At 42.0% G+C, this 22,507-nt stretch overlaps 1 protein-coding gene across 28 annotated transcripts in view; it reads left to right on the top strand.

The window, feature by feature from the left end:
- The window catches only part of FRYL (FRY like transcription coactivator), a 351,368-nt gene that overhangs the window by 316,709 nt on the left and 12,152 nt on the right, over positions 1–22,507 (top strand). For all 28 annotated transcript variants that reach the window (XR_014812414.1, XR_014812413.1, XR_014812412.1 and 25 more), the window contains 4 exons: positions 4,264–4,514; positions 8,517–8,724; positions 11,036–11,185; positions 12,508–12,606. Coding sequence is in view for 25 of the 28 variants with exons in the window: in XM_084971998.1 (XP_084828124.1) it covers positions 4,264–4,514; positions 8,517–8,724; positions 11,036–11,185; positions 12,508–12,606 (708 nt within the window). In the remaining 3 variants the exon portion in view is untranslated. The remainder of the gene's footprint in view (positions 1–4,263; positions 4,515–8,516; positions 8,725–11,035; positions 11,186–12,507; positions 12,607–22,507) is intronic.

Here is a 22,507-nt window from a genome sequence, read left to right as displayed (position 1 = left end):
AAGAAGAAAAAAAAAGTATGAAAACACTGAGATATTGAAATAAAACCATAACTCTATTATATAGAGTTATATATGAGTTTCGTATAATATATATTGCTATAAAGCAATTTAAGATGAAGAATACAATTAATTTTAATAGACAAAATATTTTTGAACTATAGGGAAAAAACCTTAGAAATGTTTGAATTTTTTCCTTTAAATTATGTTAATATCAGGAAGATAAAACAGAATAGGCTAAAGCATTCTACATCATGACAAAAACTTCAGAGCTCAGTTTGTCCCTCCCTTCTCTATAACATATCGAAATATTTTTGAGCTCTGGGCAGGATTTATGTTCTTGTGTTTATCAAAGAAACCTCCACAGAGGGATTTCTTCTCGAATTTATAATAGTTTAGATACCATTTCAGACACAACAGAAATTATTCCTTATAGGAAATGAACCCTTGATTGTGTGTGTGTGAGAGAGAGAGAGAGAATGTCATTATATAATAAGGTAAAGTACAAGAAAATTTGATTTTCAACAATCCACATACAACAATGGAATCCATTCCATTAGCCAAAAAGTGCTGTCATGAAATCTAAGTGTTATTAGAAAATTTCAGCATAAACTACAAATCATAATTTTAGGTAAAACATCTGTTTTCAGATTATTATTCAACAACAAAACAGGTGTACACTGATGAAAAGTGAAGGCATTAAACTGAGAAGTCTGGGTTATTTCAACACGGTATGTTCAAACTGAGGTAGAAGGAAAAGCTAACACCAATAAACATTCTAGGCATAGAAATACCTTGAGCACTATTACTCAAACTGTCTTTCCAGATAATTAATTAACGCTTCCCCCTTTAATGGCCAAATCTTTTTTTTTTTTTTTTTTTGGCCCAATCCTTAAGGAAAAAATTCCGATGGAGACATGAGCTATTGGCGTGATTAAGGAATGGTTACTTTGTTATTTATGAAGTACTATTCTCTGAAGACTTAGAATTTGCTGCTCTCCCTGGGTGACTGACTCCAGACCAGTGTTCCCTGAGAACACATTGTGTCCTCCTGCCATGTCTCTGTGCCCTCCATATCTTCTGAGTCCTTTCCCCTGAAACCCTGTCTTTTTTTTTTTTTTTTTTTTTGTCTTTTCTAGGGCCGCACTCCTGGTATATGGAGGTTCCCAGGCTAGGGGTCTAATCAGAGCTGTAGCCGCCTCCGGCCTACACCACAGCCATGGCAACGCCAGATCCGAGCCTCCTCTGTGACCTACACCATAGCTCACGGCAGTGCTGGATCCTTAACCCACTGAGCCAAGGCCAGGGATCGATCCTGCAACCTCAGGGTTCCTGGTCGGATTCGTTAACCACTGAGCCATGACGGGAACTCCGAAACCCTGTCTTTCTTAGCTAGAAATAGAAATGTGTGTCTCAGAGTTGCAGGCAGGAAGTCCAAGGTGCCAGATCCCTGTCTGGTGAGGGCCCCTCCTCCTGCTAGCTCTCCTTGCTGTGTTCTCAGGAGGTGGAAAAAGAACAAGCCAGCTCCCAGGCCTCTTCTTACAAGGGCACTAAACCCATCCGTGGAGGCTCTACCTTCATGACCTAAACACCTTCAAAGGCCCCTCCTCTAAGACCATGGCCTTAGGGTTAGGGTTTCAACATGTGAATTTTGAGGGGACATTCAGTCCATAACACTCTTGCTCCCCCATCCTTGTCAAACCTCATGATGTGCTGTTTTCTTCACAGAGATGAGTCTCCATTGCCTTGACCAGATGTGCTCTTTCCTGTCTGTTTTTTTTTTTTTTTTTTTTTTGTCTTTTCTAGGGCCGCTCCCACGGCATATGGAGGTTCCCAGGCTAGGAATCAAATCGGAGCTATAGCCTCCCGGCCTACACCAGAGCCACAGCGATGCGGGATCCGAGCCAAGTCTGCAACCTACACCACAGCTCACAGCAATGCTGGATCTTTAACCCGCTGAACGAGGCCAGGGATCGAACCCTGGCCTCATGGTTCCTAGTCGGATTTGTTAACCACTGCGCCACGACAGGAACTCCCCTTTCCCATCTTTGAGAACCAGTAGTCCTCTGTATTTGCTTCTATTTACCCTACACTTAGCATTCTCTACTATATATTATTATCATTTGCCCATTGGCCTACCCCATTATTGGTTTGCACACCAATTATGGTTACTTATTAATTTATCCCAGCGCCCCCAGGCCAGGATCTGGTCAAAATCCTTTATTTTATACAGGAATTTTACAGATGAGTAAACTAAGACCCAGGCTGGTCTAAGGTCAGGGGCTCTGGATTTCACTTACTTTTCATAACTCAGAAGGAAAATTCTATTTTTAATCCGTGAAAAAGAGATAAGTTGCTATACAGCAGAAATTGGTACAATATTGTCCATCAGGGAGTTCTCTGATGGCCTAGCAGGTTGAGGCTCCTGCGTTCTCACCGCTGTGGCTCTGGTTGCTGCTGTGCGGCGTAGGTTCAATCCCTGGCCCAGGAATTCCCGCATACTGCCTGTGTGGCAAAAAAGAAAAAAACAAAAAAAAAAAAAAAACAAGAGAGAACCTGAAATAGACGTTGCAACTCTCAAAAAAAAATATTGTCCATCAGTTGTGCTTTAATAAAAGAAAAAAAATTAAGAGAAACTACTGTACAAGGAAGTAGTAACAGAAAGAAGTCTAAGTACAGAAAGAAGCTGATTTTTATTCCTAAAACTCTGAGACCATTTGTGCTTATTTTCAAACAGATTAAAATCTGATGTCCATGCAAATTCACATTGATGCTGATAACATCATGATATACACCCAGAAATATTTTTCTTTTTCAATAGCAGTAGTTCCTTCATTCAACCAATATCTGTTGAATTTTTACTCTGTGCCAGACACACAGCAACATTATTTCAGTAATGTTACAGTGGATAGGCAGGAAACACCACCAGTGTACTTTAAAATGCACATTTCCATCATCATTTGCTAAGGATTAGGAGAATGCAATCATTCTTTTAGATAAATGGGTCTGAAGCTCATTTCATTCTGAAAAGTACAACAAATCATGGACTTGGAGAACAGACTTGTGGTTGCCGAAAGGGAGGGAGCAGGGTGGCTGGGGAGCTTGGGGTTAATAGATAGAAACTATTGCCTTCAGAATGGATTTACAGTGAGGTCCTGCTGTGAGCACCAGGAATTATGTCTAGTCACTTAACATGGAGCATGATAATGTGCAAAAATAGAATGTGTACACGTATGTGTAACTGGGTCACCATGTTGTACAGTAGAAAATAAATTCTATTGGGGAAATAACTTAAAAAATAACAATAAGAAGAAGTACAACAGTCTAAAATTTCCCAGTGTTTTCTGAATCCTGACTCGGTGATGAAGCATTGTTAGTACTCAAACCTGAATGAGTCATTGTGGTCTTACAACCTGAGAGCAAACCTTACGTCAAGTGTTCAGCTCACAGGTACTTGTAAGGCTGCCCTCCCTGTTTCAGTTCAGCAACCTCCTCATTGGTCAGGACTTCCTCTTTTTGTTTTGTTTGGTTTTTTGCTTTTTGCTTTTTAGGGCCGCACCCGCAGCATTTGGAAGTTCCCAGGGTAGGGGTCAAAGTGGAGCTGTAGCTGCCGGCCTCCACCACAGCCACAGCAATGCGGGACCTCCTCTTGATTCACGGGTAGCCACAAAGGACCCCTGGGTTAACTATTTTGAATTATCTCCCTTCTATCCAGAATTCCCTGGATAGAAGGGTCTAGCGTAATGAAGGAAATGACATCTCAAATACGAGAAAACTTAAAAAGTTCTACTTATGTAGAATTAGAATATACATGAGAAGGAGTTTCCCGTTGGTCTAGTGGTTAGGGTTCAGTGCTTTCACCGCTGGGCCTGGGGTTCCATCCCTGGTCTGGGAACTGAGATACCACATGAAGATGCTGCACACCACAGCCTTCCACACCTATTTAAAATAGATGAGAGAGGGTGTTCACCAAAGGATATATTTCTACGTAAACACCTAAATCCTATTAAGGCATAAAGATCTCCTTGATGTTTCTATTTGGTAATAGGTGATATATATTTTAATTCGATAATGTCGAGGAACTACTTTGTAAAAAACAATTTTTATATGATCAGGGTTCCAAAAATTCCAAGAATTAAACGGTGTAAATGAAGACTGGCTAATAAGACAGATGCAGATTAGGGCCAAGAGCCATTCATTGTGTGTTGGTAAAATTCTCTTTTTTCAATGTTTTTAAAGTCTGGAAAAAATGCAATTGTTTTACAGGATACAAGCTCAGTATTAAAGGAGGAACAGGTTCTTACAGCCTTCGAAGAGGAGGGATCGTATATTATTCAAGAACAGCAGGATTCTCTCGTGTGTCAAGGGATTCTTGATTTAGAGGAAACTGACACGCCGGAGCCTCCAGCTCCCGAGAGCTACCCCGGGTCAGTCTGTGAAGAAGACGTCACCTTAGCTTTGAAAGAACTTGACGAACGATGTGAAGAGGAGGAAGCGGATTTCTCCGGCCTGTCCAGGTGAGGACACAGTGTGTCACAGACTCAATAATGACATGGCACGTTCTCTCCTGTCATCTCACATGTATGCTCCTCTGTGCCGGAGTCCCGACTCCCCCTCCTCTGTATTCTAGTCTATAATCATAATGTCGTTATCTTTAAAGATAAAGTGAGTTACTGCCGTGGGTGTATGAATTCACTGAAAGACAAAACAAACAGGCCATTCTCAGAGCATAGTGAGGGGCAGCCTGCATTTAGAAGTACGCCAAGTGCCTATGCTGAGTGAAGGCCAAATGGCCAAATGTTCCCATTGATACTGGGTCCTGGCCAGAGCCAAGCATCAAAATCACGGAGTTGAGAGTTCGTCATGGCTCAGTGGTTAACGAATCTGACTAGAAACCATGAGGTTGCGGGTTCGATCCCTGACTTCGCTCAGTGGGTTAAGGATCCGGCGTTGCCATGTGTAGGTTGCAGATGCAGCTTGGATCCTGTGTTGCTGTGGCTCTGGTGCAGGCCAGCAGCTGCAGCTTCAATTGGACCCCTAGCCTGTGAACCTCCTTATGTCATGAGTGTGGCCCTACCAAAAAAAAAAAAAAAAAAAACATGGAGTGAACATCTATGATAAGAGAACAAATCTGGAATATAGTCCAAAAATTATTTTATAGTTTTATTATCAGTGGTCATTTTATCATTTTAAAGTTTGACTTTATAAAATGGGCGGAAGTGATCATTTCTTATGTTCACAGCCTTCAGATGTTAGCGGGCTCCTTTGAAGTGTTTATGCATCACACATTTAAAATTTATTATCACAAAGTATGAATAACTCTCAAATAGGACTTTTTTTTTCACTCATGAGCTGAAGAAATTGAATAATTATTACATAAAACTGTTAAAGTGTTGATGGCTGTTATGTAACTTACGTACCAGTTTCATAATTAGGATTATGATATATCTGTACCTACTGTTTTGCTTTTTTATTATTTTATAAATATTTATGGCTCAAAATAATGTTCCTTACAAAGGCATCTCATTTAATGCACTCTCCATTGGTGTGTCTATTTCCCTATTCAACAACTTGAAGCCCTTTGATAATTATTGTTATATAAAAAATGTTTAGTAATCAGCTATATCAGAGTTTTACTCCTACAGTAAAAGCTTTTCATTTATACTTCAAGTGATAATAGAGTTTGGGGTTGGTTTGTTTGTTTTTTTCTATTTTAGGGCCAAACCCACAGCATATGGAGGTTCCCAGGCCAGGGTTCGAATTGGAGCTATAGCTGCCTCTGGCCTACACCACAGCCACAGCAACATGGGATCTGAGCCACGTCTGTAACCTACACCCCAGTTCCCGGCAATGCTGGATCCTTAACCCACTGAGCAAGGCCAGGGATCGAACCCAGAACCTCATGGTTCTTCGTCGGATTCATTTCCGCTGTGCCACGATGCCAGTAGAGTTTTAGCCAGTAGAGACAGCATATGAGGTTTTTCACTCTCAGTTTGTCAAGAATGCTTACCTATATGTGAAAGTGTATATGCAGATATTAACAAATCTTGGTGACGGGTCTTGTTCATCATACTGACGTGGATGTGACCGTAGCCTGTGCATCACTCATGCACAGATCATACACAAGTTCAAGGATGCCAGAAATGATTCAGGGCTCCATACTCACATGTTTGGCTTTCTAAAAGGCTGAAGCCAAAGAGTTGACTTTGGCCAAGTACTAAATCTGAAACAGAACAGCCTTACAAAATATAAGGGTGTATCTACTTAAGCTTGCAGGATACATTTTGCTCAACTCAATCACCACAGTGACATTTTAGAAATTAAGCTTTTTGAGGAAGAGTTTTTGCTTCTAGGGCCACACCCATGGCATATGGAAGTTCCCAGGCAAGGGATCAAATTGGAGCTACAGCTGCCAGCCACAGCCACAGCCACACCAGATCCAAGCCATGTCGGCGACCTACTCCACAGCTCACAGCAACACCAGATCCTTAACCCACTGAGCGAGGCCAGGGATAGAACCCACATCCTCATGGATCCTAGTCGGGTTCGTTACCACTGAGCCACAATGGGAACTCCTTGAAGTAGAATTCGAAGTGAGTTTTCAAGTGTCTGCTTCATTTTGATTGTTTCCCCCTAGTCATCTCAGATGCCTCTCTTCCATGTGACTTGCTCTGTAATTTTTGTCAAGCCTTGTGGAGCCACCCTGTAATATGAAACATGCAATTTTTTTTTTTTTTTTTTTTTTTTAATGGGAGCACCAGCAGCATATGTAAGTTCCCGGGCCAGAGATTGAATCCAAGGCACAGCTGCAGCAACACAGCATTCTTCTAACCCGCTGCACCACAGCAGAAATTCCAACACATGCAATTTTAAGACCCTGACATATTTTATGAAATCCGACTCCAAACACTTCTTCATCTTTAAGACCCAGAGTCACACGTGTCTTTAAAGGATGCCCAACCCAAATATATCTCTTTCCATTGTCTCATTTTTGGATATATGATCTGGCTGTTGGGATTAGAAATTATTCAAAGAAAATGAACAGATCTGTTTCTTTGAATCAGATCTGTTAACTGCCATACTGCTAAGTACATGGGATGTGTCATGGCCTATAACACAGACCCATGGTCCTGGGTTCAAACTCTAGCTCTGTCTCGGCATATCACTTAACCTCACTGAACTTTTTTCCTTCCTCATTGATGAAAAAACTAGAGTTCTAATAGTACCTAACTGTCACAGAGTTGCTGTGAAGACTGAATGAAAACAACCCATATGAAGCACCAAATAAGAGTTCTCATTGTGGCTCAGTGGAAACGAATCTGACTAGTATCCATGAGGACACAGGTTCGATCCCTGGCCTCCTTCAGTGGGTTGCCTTGGGCTCTGGTGTAGATCACAGACACAGCTTGGATCTCATGTTGCTCTGGCTGTGGTGTAGGCTGGCAGCTGTAGCTCTGATTCAACCCCTAGCCTGGGAACCTCCATCTGCTGTGAGTGCAGCCCTAAAAAAAAAAGACATAAAGCATCCTATATATAACCTTTGATACAAAAGTACATGACAAAAAATCATCTTTAAAATAATAATATCATTGTCGGAGTTCCCATCATGGCGCAGTGGTTAACAAATCCAACTAGGAACTATGAGGTTGTGGGTTCTGTCCCTGCCCTTGCTCAGTGGGTTAACGATCCGGCGTTGCTGTGAGCTGTGGTGTAGGTTGCAGACGCAGCTCGGATCCCGCGTTGCTATGGCTCTGGCGTAGGCCAGTGGCTATAGCTCTGATTCGACCCCTAGCCTGGGAACCTCCATATGCCACGGGAGCGGCCCAAGAAATGGCAAAAAGACAAAAAAATAATAATAATAATAATAATAATAATAATAATAATATCACTGTCAATTTGGGCTTGTTCAAATAGAAATTGACTATTTAAAAGGAAACCATTCTAATCTGTATTATTCATAGAAGTTACTGAAAGTATTCTATAGGCCTGGCATGCTGTAGGACTTGGGTTGTTTTAAGGCAGTCATGGGAAATTAGATTTCTAATTCCAAAGATGCTCCATAGACAGAAAAAGAATTAATAAGAAAATCTGCATACTCATGCTTTCTTACAAAGCTTAAATGGTTGTACATTTTCTAAATCAACGTGTGTAAGTAAAAAATAATCTTGGAGTGCCCATCGTGGCTCAGCTGTAACAAACCTGACGCGTATCCATGAGGACGCAGGTTCGATTCCTGGCCCCGCTCAGTGGGCTAAGGATCTGGCATTGCTGTGAGCTGTGGTGTAGGCTCAGATCCCAAGTTGCTGTGGCAGTTGGGTAGGCCGGCAGCTGCAACTCCATTTCAACCCCTAGCCTGGGAACTTCCCTATGCCGCATGTGCAGCCCTAAAAAGACCAAAACAAACAAACAAACAAATAATCTATTAGATGACTTAAAAAAGAATACACTGTATTACTTACACAGCAATAATGGGAATAGAACTTAAGATAGCACTGTAATGATTCTCTTTGTGTTAACAGTCAAGATGAAGAAGAGCAAGACGGTTTTCCAGAAGTACAGACATCGCCTCTGCCGTCACCGTTTCTTTCTGCCATCATCGCCGCTTTTCAGCCAGTTGCATACGATGACGAAGAAGAAGCCTGGCGCTGCCACGTCAATCAGATGCTGTCTGACACCGATGGGTCCTGTGCAGTGTTTACTTTTCACGTGTTTTCTCGGCTCTTTCAGGTCAGTGAGGTTTAAGCTTTCTGAATGAGTTATTACAGCTCCCTGATAAAGTTATAGGTTTTTGTCTAAAATCAGTATCTCAAATTTTAATATTCCTGTTGTGGCTCAGTGGTATCGAACCCGACTAGCATCCATGAGGATGTAGGTTGGATCTCTGGCCTCACTCAGTGGGTTAAGGATGTGGCATCGCCATGAGCTATGGCATGGGCCACAGATGCGGCTGGGATCTAGCATTGTTGTGGCTGTGGTGGAGGCTGGCAGCTATAGCTCTGATTCGACCCCTAGGCTGGGAACTTCCCTATGCCTCGGGTGCAGCCCTAAAAAGACAAAAAAAAAAAAATTAACATTCCCACTGATTTCCTTTAAAAACATTTTCCCCTAAGATAATGATACTCAGATTTACACTTTGTTTTTTGTTTGTTTGTTTTTGTCTTATTTGCCTTTTCTTGAACCACACTTGCCGCATATGGAGGTTCCCAGGCTAGGGGTCTAATCAGAGCTGTAGCCACCAGCCTACTCCAGAGGCACAGCAACGCGGGATCCGAGCCTCGTCGGCGACCTACACCACAGCTCACGGCAACGCTGGATCCTTAACCCACTGAGCGAGGCCAAGGATCGAACCGGCAACCTCATGGTTCCTAGTTGGATTCTTTAACCACTGAGCCACAATGGGAACTCCCCAGATTTACACTTTGACATTGTAGTGCTGCTGGTACATTATACAATGACCAGGACAGCTATCTCCCCAAGGCAATTAAATTTCAAACCAATATCTGAAAAATTGCCTGCACTGTGCTGAATAAGCAGCTTCTAAGACACCAAGGAAATATAAAGCATGATTCCTGCCTTCAAGGAGTTTACAGTCAGTGTCATAAGGCAGCTTATCATAAAGTGTTAAATTCATGGACATTTTCTTTCCTGTATGAATTTTAGCAAAAGTTGCTTCCAACCCTAAAAATAATAATATGAGCTAACATGTATTGAGTCCTCACTGGATGCCAGGCACTAAGCTAAATGTTTTACATTAAATAATTCTTACAACAGAATGTAACATAGATATATTTTTAGCATTCTGTAGTCCAGGAAACCAAGGTGGAGAGAAATGCTAAATTAAATCATTGAAATCATTAAATCATAATTTTCTTAACTACCTGCCACCTTTCCTTCCTACCTGAGCAAATTTTGCCATCTTAGAAGACCCAGCGAAGTACATATTCTCACTGAAGTTTTCCCCGCCACTCCCACCTGCAGTCTCTCCCTCCTGGAAGTTCTTTAATGCTTATTAACTGGAACATTTAATTCTGTAGGTTTTATACTGTCACTTTGTCTTCTATTTATCTTCTCTTTCCAGAGATAGAAATTTCTTGATCCCTGAGGTTGTGGCTCATGCTTTTTTTTTTTTTTAATTATTCATAATGACCCCCTAACAGTACTACATATATATATACATGTAGGTACACATTAAGGATTGGTACAGTAATTATACTATCGATAGTCTAATTCATTGCATGCACACTATAGGTCAGTTAATGTCTGATTGTTTTGTGAATGAATACTCTTAGGTTTTGAAAAGATATTACTCTTAATGCATTTTTGATGGCTTTAAGTCAAGTCAGATGGCAGCCCATAGCCAAGGAAGGTAAGCTGCTTTTACTGAGAGTTTGTTCCAGGTAAAACCTTTTTTCATTTTATTTTTTTTTAGGGCTGAACCTGCAGCATATGGAGCTTCCCAGGCTAGGGGTTGAATAAGAGCTGTAGTTGCTGGCCTAAGCCACAGCCACAGCAACGTGGGATCCAAGCCACATCTGTGACCTGCAGCACAGGTCAGAGCAATGCCAGATCATTAACCCACTGAGGGAGGCCAGGGATCGAACCCATATCCTCATGGATACTAGTGAGGTTCTTAACCCACTGAGCCACAACGGGAACTCCCAGGTAGAACTTTAGAGGAGCTACTTACTTCCTAGGATGTATGAGGACTTTATATTTCCAAGAACACAGAGCACGTATTCCCTGTCCTTCCTAATGAAAAGAATCACAGGAATGGGAAGATGAATGGCATGTATCATTAGTTTCTTTTTTCAGGAATACTGTTTGGTAAATCTTCCATCATTTTTAGAAATTACCATGTGTCCTAAAGAAATACCTAAAAACAAGAATTGACAGATCAGTTTAGAGAATTCTCTATGTCACTACAATAATAGTTTTTAAATAAAAAGTTGCTTTAACTATAAATGATGCTTTTTTTCTTAAAGGTGAAAAAAACGCTCACATATGAAATGCTAACATTTTTCTTATGTTTTCTCCATAGTCAATTCAGAGAAAGTTTGGGGACCTAACTAACGAGGCAGTCAGCTTTCTCGGTGAGAGTCTGCAACGCATTGGTACCAAATTTAAAAGTTCCTTGGAAGTGATGATGATGTGTTCCGAGTGCCCAACGGTCTTTGTAGATGCTGAAACAGTAAGTTCTTACATGAGGGCTTATTATAAAATTATTTATAATTTATAAAATTATAAATTGGAAAGGCATCATTCAGTCAATGGTCTTTTTTAAAGGTGATTTAGAATTTTAAAGTGTAGGGAGTTCCTGTCATGGCTCAGCGGTTCACGAACCCGACTAGGATCCATGAGGTTGCAGGTTCAATCCCTGGCCTTGCTCAGTGGGTGAAGGATCCAGCATTGCTGTGAGCTGTGGTGTAGGTCACAGATGCGGCTCAGATCCTGAGTTGCCGTGGCATAGGCCAGCAGCTGCAGCTCCAATTCTACCCCTAGTCTGGGAACCTCCATATGTTGTAGGTGCAGCCCTAAAAGGACAAAAAGATGTTTTTAAGAAAAGTGTTAAGTTCATATTTTCAACTTGATTATACATATCCAGCGAAAAATACAATTCCTATATTTTACACGCAGTGACTTGGGACTATTTCTGATGCTGGCCTCACCCTCCACGGAGCCCTAGATAAGAGAGCTAAAGAGTCATGCTGTAGAAATGTACACTTTTCGGAGTTCCTGTAGTGGCACAGTGGTTAATGAATCCGACTAGGAACCATGAGGTTTCGGGTTCAATCCCTGGCTTTGCTCAGTGGGTTAAGGATCCAGCATTGCCGTGAGCTGTGGTGTAGGTCGCAGACACGGCTCGGATCCCACGTTGCTGTGGCTCTGGCGTAGGCTGGTGGCTACAGCTCCGATTCGACCCCTAGCCTGGGAACCTCCATATGCTGTGGGAGCAGCCCAAGAAATGGCAAAAAAAAAGACAAAAAAAAAAAAAAAAAAGAAATGTGCACTTTTCCCTGATAAGCTGAATAAAAACAAGTAGGAGGGGGCCAGGCCTCCCCCCATGAAGAACCCACAACTCCCTGGTCTTCCCCACCTGTCTGCAAGCACGTTTGTAGATTATGTATTAAAATATCAAAAGAATTAAGGTTTCAACAAGAGAATGACCTTGCAAAACATTGTGCAAACCATTGTGTGATTATGATCAGAAATGGTGGCCTGGGAAGTTCCCGTTGTGGCTCAGTGGGTTAAGAATCTGACTAGTATCCATGAAGATGCAGGTTCGATCCCTGGCCTCACTCAGTGGGTTAAGGATCCGGCATTGCCTTGAGCTGTGCTGTAGGTCACAGACGTGGCTCAGATCCTGCATTGCTGTGCCTGTGGTATAGGCCGGCAGCTGTGGTAGCTCTGATTCGACCCATAGCCTGGGAACTTCCATATGCCTTGAGTGCAGACCGAAAAAATAAAAAATTAGAAATGGTGACCTGGATCAATGTGTTTCTGATTTGACAGCTGATGTCCTGTGATTTGCTGGAAACACTCAAGTTCAGTGTTTTGGAGTTGCAAGAACACCTGGATACCTACAATGCCAAAAGAGAAGCAGCTGAGCAGGTCAGTCCCTTTTTACCATGTAAAAAAAACCAGTCGTTTGCTAGTGACACCAGAATTGTTAACCTGGCAGAACAGCTGAGATGGAAGAAACAACCTCCTAGCATTTGCCTCAGGGATATACTGAGAAAATGGGGCCTCGGTGCTCTCTGACCAATAAATTCCCATCTTCAGCTTTTAGAAATTGGCCCTATTAGAACCTAAGATCACAATGGAACATTGGCCTTAAAAAAGCTTCTGTGTGGACACTGTGTAGCTGCTGTCAACATTGCACGTGGGGATATAAAAGCAGTATTTCTTGGAGTTCCATTGTGGCTCAGTGGTAACATGAGGATGCAGGTTCGATCCTTGGCCTTGCTCAGTGGGTTAAGGCTCTGGCGTTGCTGTGAGCTGTGGTGTAGGTCGCAGATGAGGCTCGGATCCCAAGTTGCCGTGGCCTAAGCCTGCAGCTGCAGCTCTGATTCAACCCCTAGCCTGGGAATTTCCATATGCCACAGGTGTGGCCCTAAAAAAGACAAAAAAAAAAAAAGGCAGTATTTCTCTGAGAAATGCATAATGATGTTGTGGTCCAGAAAATCTGCAGCCTGTGTCAAAGTTGAGATCTTTTTCCGTGATTTGTATGTATGTGGGCAAGCAAAAGAAGTAAGCATGTCATAGATTATAGATGTCACCTGCAAAGAAATGTTTCTTTCACTCCAGTCTAGCACTGCCTAACAGTAGTTCTTAGCCTGAAGGTAAATCCAGTATGTTTTCAATTGGCAAAAAGAACTTCTCCTTTTCACATGAACTGCATATAACAGGCATTTTCCTTCCCCTAAAACAGGCGATAGGTCTTTAATTAAATAAGCACTATTTTATCTTTCACCTGTAAGGCCTATGCAAAATGAAGTGTAAAACCTGGTTCTTATGCCCTCAATGTTCTAGTTAGGTATATGAAGCACAAATACTGTGCATGAATAATTAGTAACAAAAGTAGAGAGTTACTTAAATTATAGCTATAAATAAAGATTCTGGCAATAGAAGAGACTTCCCAAAATCATGTCGGTCTCACAGAGAATGGCTGCAGACCGAATCTGTGATTTCCGAGGAGAGGCCGCTTTTGGATAATAGAGCAACTTCTTGTAATAGAGATACAAACCTTAGTCTTTGACAGGTGGTAATTTCAGATTGGTGGATTATCCAGGGGAAGAATATGGTATGAGAAAACAGCTATTAAGGCTTTCTCCTCGTATAAAGGGGGTAGTGATCTTATATCTGGACTGAAAGAGTAGTAACAGATTGGAGAAGAGGAAAGAGCTGTCAACAGTACGAAAGTATCAGTCAAGATCTGGTCATCAGGGAGTTCCCGTTGTGGCACAGTGGTTAACGAATCCGACTAGGAACCATGAAGTTGTGGGTTCAATCCCTGGCCTTGCTCAGTGGGTTAAGGATCCGGTGTTGCCGTGAGCTGTGGTGTAGGTCGCAGACTTGGCTCGGATCTGGCGTTGCTGTGGCTGTGATGTAGGCCAGCAGCTCCAGCTCTGATTAGACCCCTAGCCTGGGAACGTCCATATGCCACAGGAGCGGCCCTAGAAATGGCAAAAAGACAGAGAAGAAAAAAAGATCTGGTCATCATACAAATAATGTCACTATGTACATTCTTATGCATGTACATATTTTATGTATATATGTTCACGTACCTTTTGGGTATCTATCTAGGAGTGGAATTGCTGAGTCACAGGGTACACATATGTTCAACTTCAGTAAAGTCTGGCAAGCAGTCTTCTGTCTTCAGAATTCTTTGCCTACCCCAGAAGCTGTGGAATAATAGTCCTCATGAATCATGCCCCTCTAGGTCCACACCTCTTTGCAATATGACTTTGCTGGTCCTCTCATCAAGAGTTAGAGTCTGGAAAACCGCTGTGGCACAGTGGGTTAAGAATCCAACTACAGCGGCTTGGGTTTGATCTCCAGCCCGGTGCAGTGGGTTAAAGGATCCAGCGTTGCTACAGCTGCAGCAAAAGTTGCATTTGTGGCTCAGATTCAATCCCTGGCCCAGGAACTTCATATGCCTTGGATGCAGCCATGCAGAAAGACAGCAAGAGAGAAAAGGGAGTCTATTTTCCCACTCCTTAGGTCTGGGATGGCTTTGTGACTTGCTCTGAGCAATCAGATTTAGAAGTGATGCTATGCAACTTCTGAGTCTAGTGCTCGGGGGCCTTTTGGAGCTTTTTTTTTTGGCATCATGCCGTAAGGCTCTTAAATTGAGACCAACACTGGGAAACTATTTGATCTCTAACCTTCTGGAGGATGAGAGCCCAGCTGACTCCCAGAATGCCAGGCATATGAGGATGGCTACCTTGGAACTTCAGCCCCATTTAAGCCATTTTAGGACTGTAGACTTATGAGTGACCCCAAGCAAGACCAGAAGAAACTCCCAGCAAACACATACATTGGCTTTAGCAATAGATACCGCTTATGATAAGAGAACAGCAAATACCTACAAATAAGTCTAGTCAAAGATGTGCTAAACCTCCATACAGAAAATTCCAAATGCTATTGAGAGAAATTAAAGGCCACCTGATTAAATGGAAGACTATACCATCTTCATGAATCAGAAGATTCAAGAGTGTAAAAACTCATTTCCCCCCAAAATGATCTGTAGAGTTATTCAAAATTTAAGATGATACATTAATAGAAATTGATAGGCTGATTAGAATCTTAAACACAGGTCTCGAAACTCCAACCCTCAGGTCATATGTGGCCCCCTCCCTGTTTTTGTAAATACACTTTGTGGAAACACAGCCATTCCATTTGTTTACGTATTATCTACGGCTATTTTTGCCTGCAACACAGAGTTAAATAATTGAAACAGAGAATATATGGTGTGCAACACCTAAAATATGTACTGTCTGCCCTTGATAAAAAACATCTTCCAATCTTTGTCCAAGAAGAGCAACAACAAGCTCTAAGCAACAGAGTTAGACCTACAGGCAGTAAGTCCTATTGAAAACCTCAAAAGAATAAACAAAAAGGTCCTATGTATGGCACAGAGAGCTATATGTCCTATGATGAGGCGGGATCAAGAGGGCAGAGGTGTAAGACATGGCATTCACCTTCTCCCATAAACACATTAAAAAAAAAAACTACCTGTAGAACAATTCACACAGAGCATCTACTAGCATGCTGGCAGAAGACCTTAAGCTTCCAAAAGGCTTAAGAAAAGACCTTAAGCCTCCAAAAGCCTCCAAAAAGGGCCAGAAAGCCTCCACATAATTGGGTAGAACAAAAGGGGGGAAAAGAGAGAGGAATCAGGATAAGACTAGCACACCCAAGAGGGAGATGTGAAAGAGGAAAGGAACTCGCACCCTGGGAAGCCACCTAACTGAAGGGGAGATCAGCCGAGACAGAGGGACCTCAAAGCCTCAGAGAAAGGCAGAGTAGCTAGACTAAGGAGGGCAAAGCAGAGAGGGAGAGCCACACAGACCATCTGTACCACCTTCCAGGACACCACAGCCTGAGACACTAGGAAAGGGGCTGGGTGCTGAGACTCCATCTCCAGAGGTCAGTTCTTGGAAGAGGACTAGGGTTGGCTATGTGGAGACAGCCTGAGGAGCTAGGGAGCAGTGCACCTAGGGCTGGGGAGCGGAGCACCATAGCTGAGAGAACCCAGGAGGAGGTCTGGGCCCTCTGGAGAAGCAAGACACCTTTTTGGGGAGGGCAAGAAGAGGAGGGATGGGTCACCATAGGAATATTTTTCTCATGTGAAGACTGACAGAGGGTGGGGCTACAGTGACAAGGTGCCTCTTGTGCCAGCTCTGAGTTGTGGTACCTCCTGCACAGGCTAAGCATAACATGGCACCTCTTGGGTGGTCTACAGGTGGTGGCAAACTCAGTCATCTCAGACTCCAGAGGTGTGCATGGCCTGCCACCACTAGGGATCCATGAATAGACACCACCTATAGCCCCAGTTACCTCACAGGTCGGCACAGAGGAGGGCACGGCAACCTAGCACCATCTGTTGTTCTCACTCCCCTGGGAATGCACATGCCCTGCTGCTGCCACTGCCAACCACTCCGGTGCCGCCTACACATGCCTGAGGGTCACTGCCACTTCCCAGGCAACTAGGAGTGGCCTGTACCACCTTTCCCATGTGTCCTCGCCACTGTCAAAGTCCCAGCAACCAGGCACTGGCTATTAGCCCTGCCCATTGCCTCCATCTCCTTGGAAGCACACATAGCACCCTGTCAAGGGAATAACAGCCTGTGTACACTGAGGGAAGAAACAGTAAGCATCCGAAAAAGCAGCCCTTGTGCCAAAAATAAATAGTAAATAAATAGTAAGCCCTCACAAAATACCCAGGGGTGTTCTCACATTTAAACAGCCCTCCAAGAATGCAATAGTAGTTTGCCCTAAACTTACAGAATGAGAAAAATATAAGCAAAATTAAGAAGCCCAGGAATCAGAGTTCCCATTGTGGCTCAGTTGAAATGAATCTGACTAGCATCGGCGAGGACACAGGTTCGATCCCTGGCCTCGCTCAGTGGACTAAGGATCTGGCATTGCCGTGAGCTGTGGCGTAGGTTGCTGACATGGCTTGGATCTGGCATTGCTGTGGCTGTGGTGTAGGCCAGCAGCTGTAGCTCCAATTCAACCCCTAGGCATGGGAACCTCCATATGCTGCAGGTGTGGCCCTAAAAAGAAAGAAAGAAAGAAAAAAAAAACCTTCAGGAATCATTCCCAGTTAAAAGAACAAGACAATTCCCCTGAAGGAGCAAACAATGAAATAGACACTGAGTTCCAAAAGGAGATAGTGAAAATACTGAAGGAATTAAGAGCAGATATGAACAGTAATGCAGATTCCTTTAGAAAGGAACTAGAAAATATAAGAAGGAGCCAAGGAAAATTAGAAAATTCATTTGAAAAGATGCAAGCTGAGTTAAAGGCACTGAAGAACAGACCAAATAATGCAGAGGAATGAATTAGTGACTTGGAAGATAGAATAATGGAAATCACCCAATCAGGTCAGCAGACAGAAAGCCAAATGAAAAAACATGAATGCAATATAAGCGATCTACAGGATAATATAAAGCAGGCCAATCTATGTATATAATAGGGATTCCAGAAGAAGAAGAAAAAGAAAAGGGGATTGAAAATATATTTGAGGACTTCCCGTCTTGGCACAGTGAAAACGAATCTGACTAGGAACCATGAGGTTGCAGGTTCGATCCCTGGCCTTGCTCAGAGGGTAAGGATATGGCATTGCTGTGAGCTGTGGTGTAGGTCACAGACACGTTTCGGATCTGGCATTGCTATGGCTCTGGTGTAGGCTGGCAGCAACAGCTCCGATGAGACCCCTAACCTGGGAACCTCCATATGCCATGGGTGCAGCCCTAAAATGACAAAAAAAAAAAAAAAAGAAAGAAAGAAAAAGAATAAAAAGAAAGAAAGAAAAGAAAAAAGAAAATATATTTGAAGAAACAATGGCTGCAAACTTTCCAAATCTAAAGGAAACAGGTATCAGGATTCAGGAAGCACAGAGGGCCCCAAACAAGTTGAACCCAAACAGGCTCACACCAAGATGTATTATAATGGAAATGGAAAAAGTTAAAGAGAGGATTCTAAAGGCAGCAAGAGAAACACAAAGCGTTAATTATAAGAGAACCCCCATGAGGCTATCAGCTGTTTCTCTACAGAAACATTACAGGTCAGAAGAGAGTGGCAAAATATATTCAAAGTTCTAAAAAGGAAAAAATTGCAGCCTAGAATACTCTACCCAGCAAGAATATCATTTAAAATAGAAGGGGAAATAAACAATTTCTCCAACAAACAAAAAGAATCCAGCAATACTAAACCTATTCTAAAAGAAATACTGAAAGAGCTTCTCTAAATAAAAAAGAAGTAAGAAGAAATAGGATGGAGGAAATCACAGTTGGAAAGCAATCACTTAAGCCAGATCTAAAAAAGAAACAAAAAAAAGAAACCTGTTGTAAAAGTGATTATAAACACAAGGAAAGTAAAAGAACAAACATGAAGATGTTAAAAAAAGGACTTCAAAAATCATCATAGAATGTGGGGAAGGAAAGTAAGAAAATATAGACTCTTTTTTTTTTTTTTTTTTTTTTTCCTAGTATGTTTGAGCCTGTATGACTGCCAGGCTAAAGCAAGTAGATATAAGAAGGGGTTCACATACTTGAAAAACAGAGCAACCACAAATCAAAACCAAATATTACATTCACAAAAACTAAAAAGAAAAGGTCATAAGCATCAAATAAAAGGAAATCATCCAACCAAAGAAAGAAAGGAACAAAGGAGACTCAACTGGAAAACAAGTTTTAAAATGGCAATAAATACATATTTATCTATAATTACCTTAAATGTCAATAGACGGAATGCTCCAGGAGTTCCCATCGTGGCTCAGTGGTTAACGAATCCGACTAGGAACCATGAAGTTGTGGGTTTGGTCCCTGACCTTGCTCAGTGGGTTAAGGATCTGGCATTGCCGTGAGCTGTGGTGTAGGTCGCAGACACGGCTGGAATCCCAAGTTGCTGTGGCTGTGGTGTAGGCCAGCGGCTACAACTCCTATTAGACCTCTACCCTGGGAACCTCCATTTGCCATGGGAGCAGCATAGACTGAATGCTCCAATCAAAAGATAGAGTGGCAAACTGGGTAAAAAGCAAGAGCCTAAAATATGCTGTCTACAAGATACTCACCTTAGGGCAAAGGACACCTATAAATTGAAAGTAAGGGGATGGGAAAAGATATTTCATGCCAATGGACAAGACAGAAAAGCAGGAGTTGCAATACTCAGATCAGAAAAAATAGACTTTAGGGAGTTCCCGTCGTGGCGCAGTGGTTAACGAATCCGACTAGGAACCATGAGGTTGCGGGTTCGATCCCTGCCCTTGCTCAGTGGGTTAACGATCCGGCGTTGCCGTGAGCTGTGGTGTAGGTTGCAGACGTGGCTCGGATCCCGCGTTGCTGTGGCTCTGGCGTAGGCCGGTGGCTGCAGCTCCGATTCAACCCCTAGCCTGGGAACCTCCATATGCCGTGGGAGCGGCCCAAGAAATAGCAACAGAGCAACAACAACAACAACAACAACAAAGACAAAAAGACAAAAAAAAAAAAAAAAAGAAAAAATAGCAACAGAGCAACAACAACAACAACAACAAAAAAGACAAAAAGACAAAAAAAAAAAAAAAAAGAAAAAATAGACTTTAAAATGAAGGCCATAAAGAAAGACACTATTTAATGATAAAAGGATCCTTTCAAGAAGAGGATATTATAATCATCAATATATACGCCCCTAATAAAGGAGCACTCAGATACATACAACAAATATAGACATAAAAGGAGAAACTGATGGAAATATAATAATAGGAGGAGATTTTAACACCCCACTGACATCGATGGACAGATCCTCTAGACCAAAAATCAGTAAGGCAGCAGAGATCCTAAATGACACAATAGAAAAGTTAGACTTAATTGACATTTTCAGGACATTACATCCAAAAAAATCAGAATATACATTCTTTTCAACATCTATAGTCAGCAGAAGGAAGGAAATCATAAAGATCACATAGGAAATCAATAAAATAGAGATTCAGGAAACACACAGAAGAAAAAATCAGTAAAACCAAGAGCTGATTCTCTTGAAGTATAAACAAAATTGACAGAACTCTGGCCAGACTCACCAAAAATAGGCGAGAAAGAACTCAAATAAAATCAGAAATGAAAAAGGAGAAATCTCAACAGATACTGCAGAAATACAAAAAACCCTAAGAGAATACTGTGAAAAATTATATTCCAACAAATTTGACAACCTAGAGGAAATAGACAGCTTTTTTTTTTTTTTTTTTTTTTTTGCTATTTCTTGGGCCACTCCTGCAGCATATGGAGGTTCCCAGGCTAGGGGTCTGATCGGAGCTGTAGCCACTGGCCTACACCAGAGCCACAGCAACGAGGGATCCGAGCCGCGTCCGCAACCTATACCACAGCTCACGGCAACACCGGATCGTTAACCCACTGAGCAAGGGCAGGGACCGAACCCACAACCTCATGGTTCCTAGTCGGATTCGCTAACCACTGCGCCACGACCGGAACTCCCCAATAGACAGCTTTCTAAAGACATACAGCCTGCCAAAACTGAATCAAGAAGTAGATCAACTGAGTAGACCAGTCACTAGAAATGATACTGAATATGTAATAAAAACATTCTGTGCAAACAAAACGTCCATGACCAGATGGTTTCACAGGTGAATTCTACAAAACATACAAAGAACTTATACCCATCCTTCTTCAACTTTTCCAAAAAGTTGAAGAAGGAATAATCCTGAAGACATTCTATGAAGCCACCATCACCCTAATAGCAAAACTCATTGTCGCTCAGCAGAAAAATCCTAATATCCATGAGGACATGGGTTTGATCCCTGGCCTCACTCGGTGGGTTAAGGATCCAGTGTTCCCTTGGGCTGCAGTGTAGGTCGCAAAAGCCACTCATATCTGACATTGCTGTGGCTGTGGTGTAGGCTGGCAGCCACAGCTCCCTTCAACCCCTAGCCTTGGAACTTCTATATGCCATGGGTGCAGCCCCAAAAGGATTTTAAAAAGAAAGAAAAGAAAGAAAAGTCAAAAGCCATGTGATCATCTCAATAGACACAGAAAAAGCATTTGACAAAATCCAACATCCATTCATGATAAAAATTCTCACCAAAGTGAGTATAGAGGAGAACATACCTTAACATAATAAAAGCCATCTATGACAAACCCACAACCAATATAATACTCAATAGAGAAAATCTGAAAACCTTCCCACTAAAATCTGGAACAAGACAAGGATGCCCACTCTCACCACTTTTATTCAACATAGTATTGGAAGTCCTAGCCATAGCTATCAAACAAAAGGAATGAAAGGTGTCCAAATTGGAAGAGAAAAAGTAAAATTGTTACTCTATGCAGATGACATGATACCATATATAGAAAACCCTAAGGACTGCACACAAAAACTACTCAAACTGATCTATGAATTCAGCAAAGTAGCAGGGTACAAGATTAACATTCAGAAATTGGTTGCATTTCTGTATACTAACAATGAAATATTAGAAAAGGAATATAAACATACAATATCTTTAAAAATCGCACCCCCCAAAATTAAATACCTAGGAATAAACCTGACCAAAAAAGTGAAAGACTTATATGCTAAGAACTATAAAACAATCAAGGAAATTAAAGAGGAGTCAAAGAAATGGAAAGATATTCTGTACAATTATAAATGTAATTCTTTGAGTAAAAAAAAAAGAGAGAAAGAAAAGAATTTCCATGCTCCTGGGGTAGAAAAATTAATATTGTTAAAATGGCCACACTACCCAAAGCCATCTACAGATTCAATGCAACCCCTATCAAATTCCCCATAACATTTTCCACAGAACTAGAACAAACAATACACAAATGTATATGGAACCATAAAAGACCCACAATTGCCAAAGCAATCCTGAGGAACAAAAACCAAGCAGGAGGTACAACTCTCCCAGACTTCAGACAGTATTACAAAGCTACAATCATCAAGACTGTGTGGTACTGGTACAAAACCAGACATACAGGAGTTCCTTCCCATTGTGGCACAGCAGAAACAAATTCGATTAGTATCCATGAGGATGCGGTTCAATCCCTTGCCTCCCTCAGGTAGGGTACCCAGCATTGCCATGAGCTGTGGAGTAGGGTGCAGATGTGGCCCAGATCCCATGTTGCTGGGGCTTTGTTGTAGGCCAGCAGAATTCGACCCCTATCCTGGGAACTTCCATATACTGTGAGCACAGCACTAAAAATCAACAAAACAAAACAAACAAACAGGAAAAAAAAAAAAAAAACAGACATACAGACCAATGCAACAGAATAGAGAACCTAGAAATAAACCCAAGAATATA

Source organism: Sus scrofa, chromosome 8, assembly GCF_054392235.1.
Source record: "Sus scrofa isolate SSC_HxYL_T2T_F1_AM1 chromosome 8, Sscrofa_HxYL_maternal_Yorkshire_Landrace_v2.0, whole genome shotgun sequence".
Lineage (NCBI taxonomy): Eukaryota > Metazoa > Chordata > Mammalia > Artiodactyla > Suidae > Sus > Sus scrofa.
The sequence above is the reverse complement of the archived record's forward strand: the minus strand, read 5'-3'. Positions and strand labels throughout refer to the sequence as shown.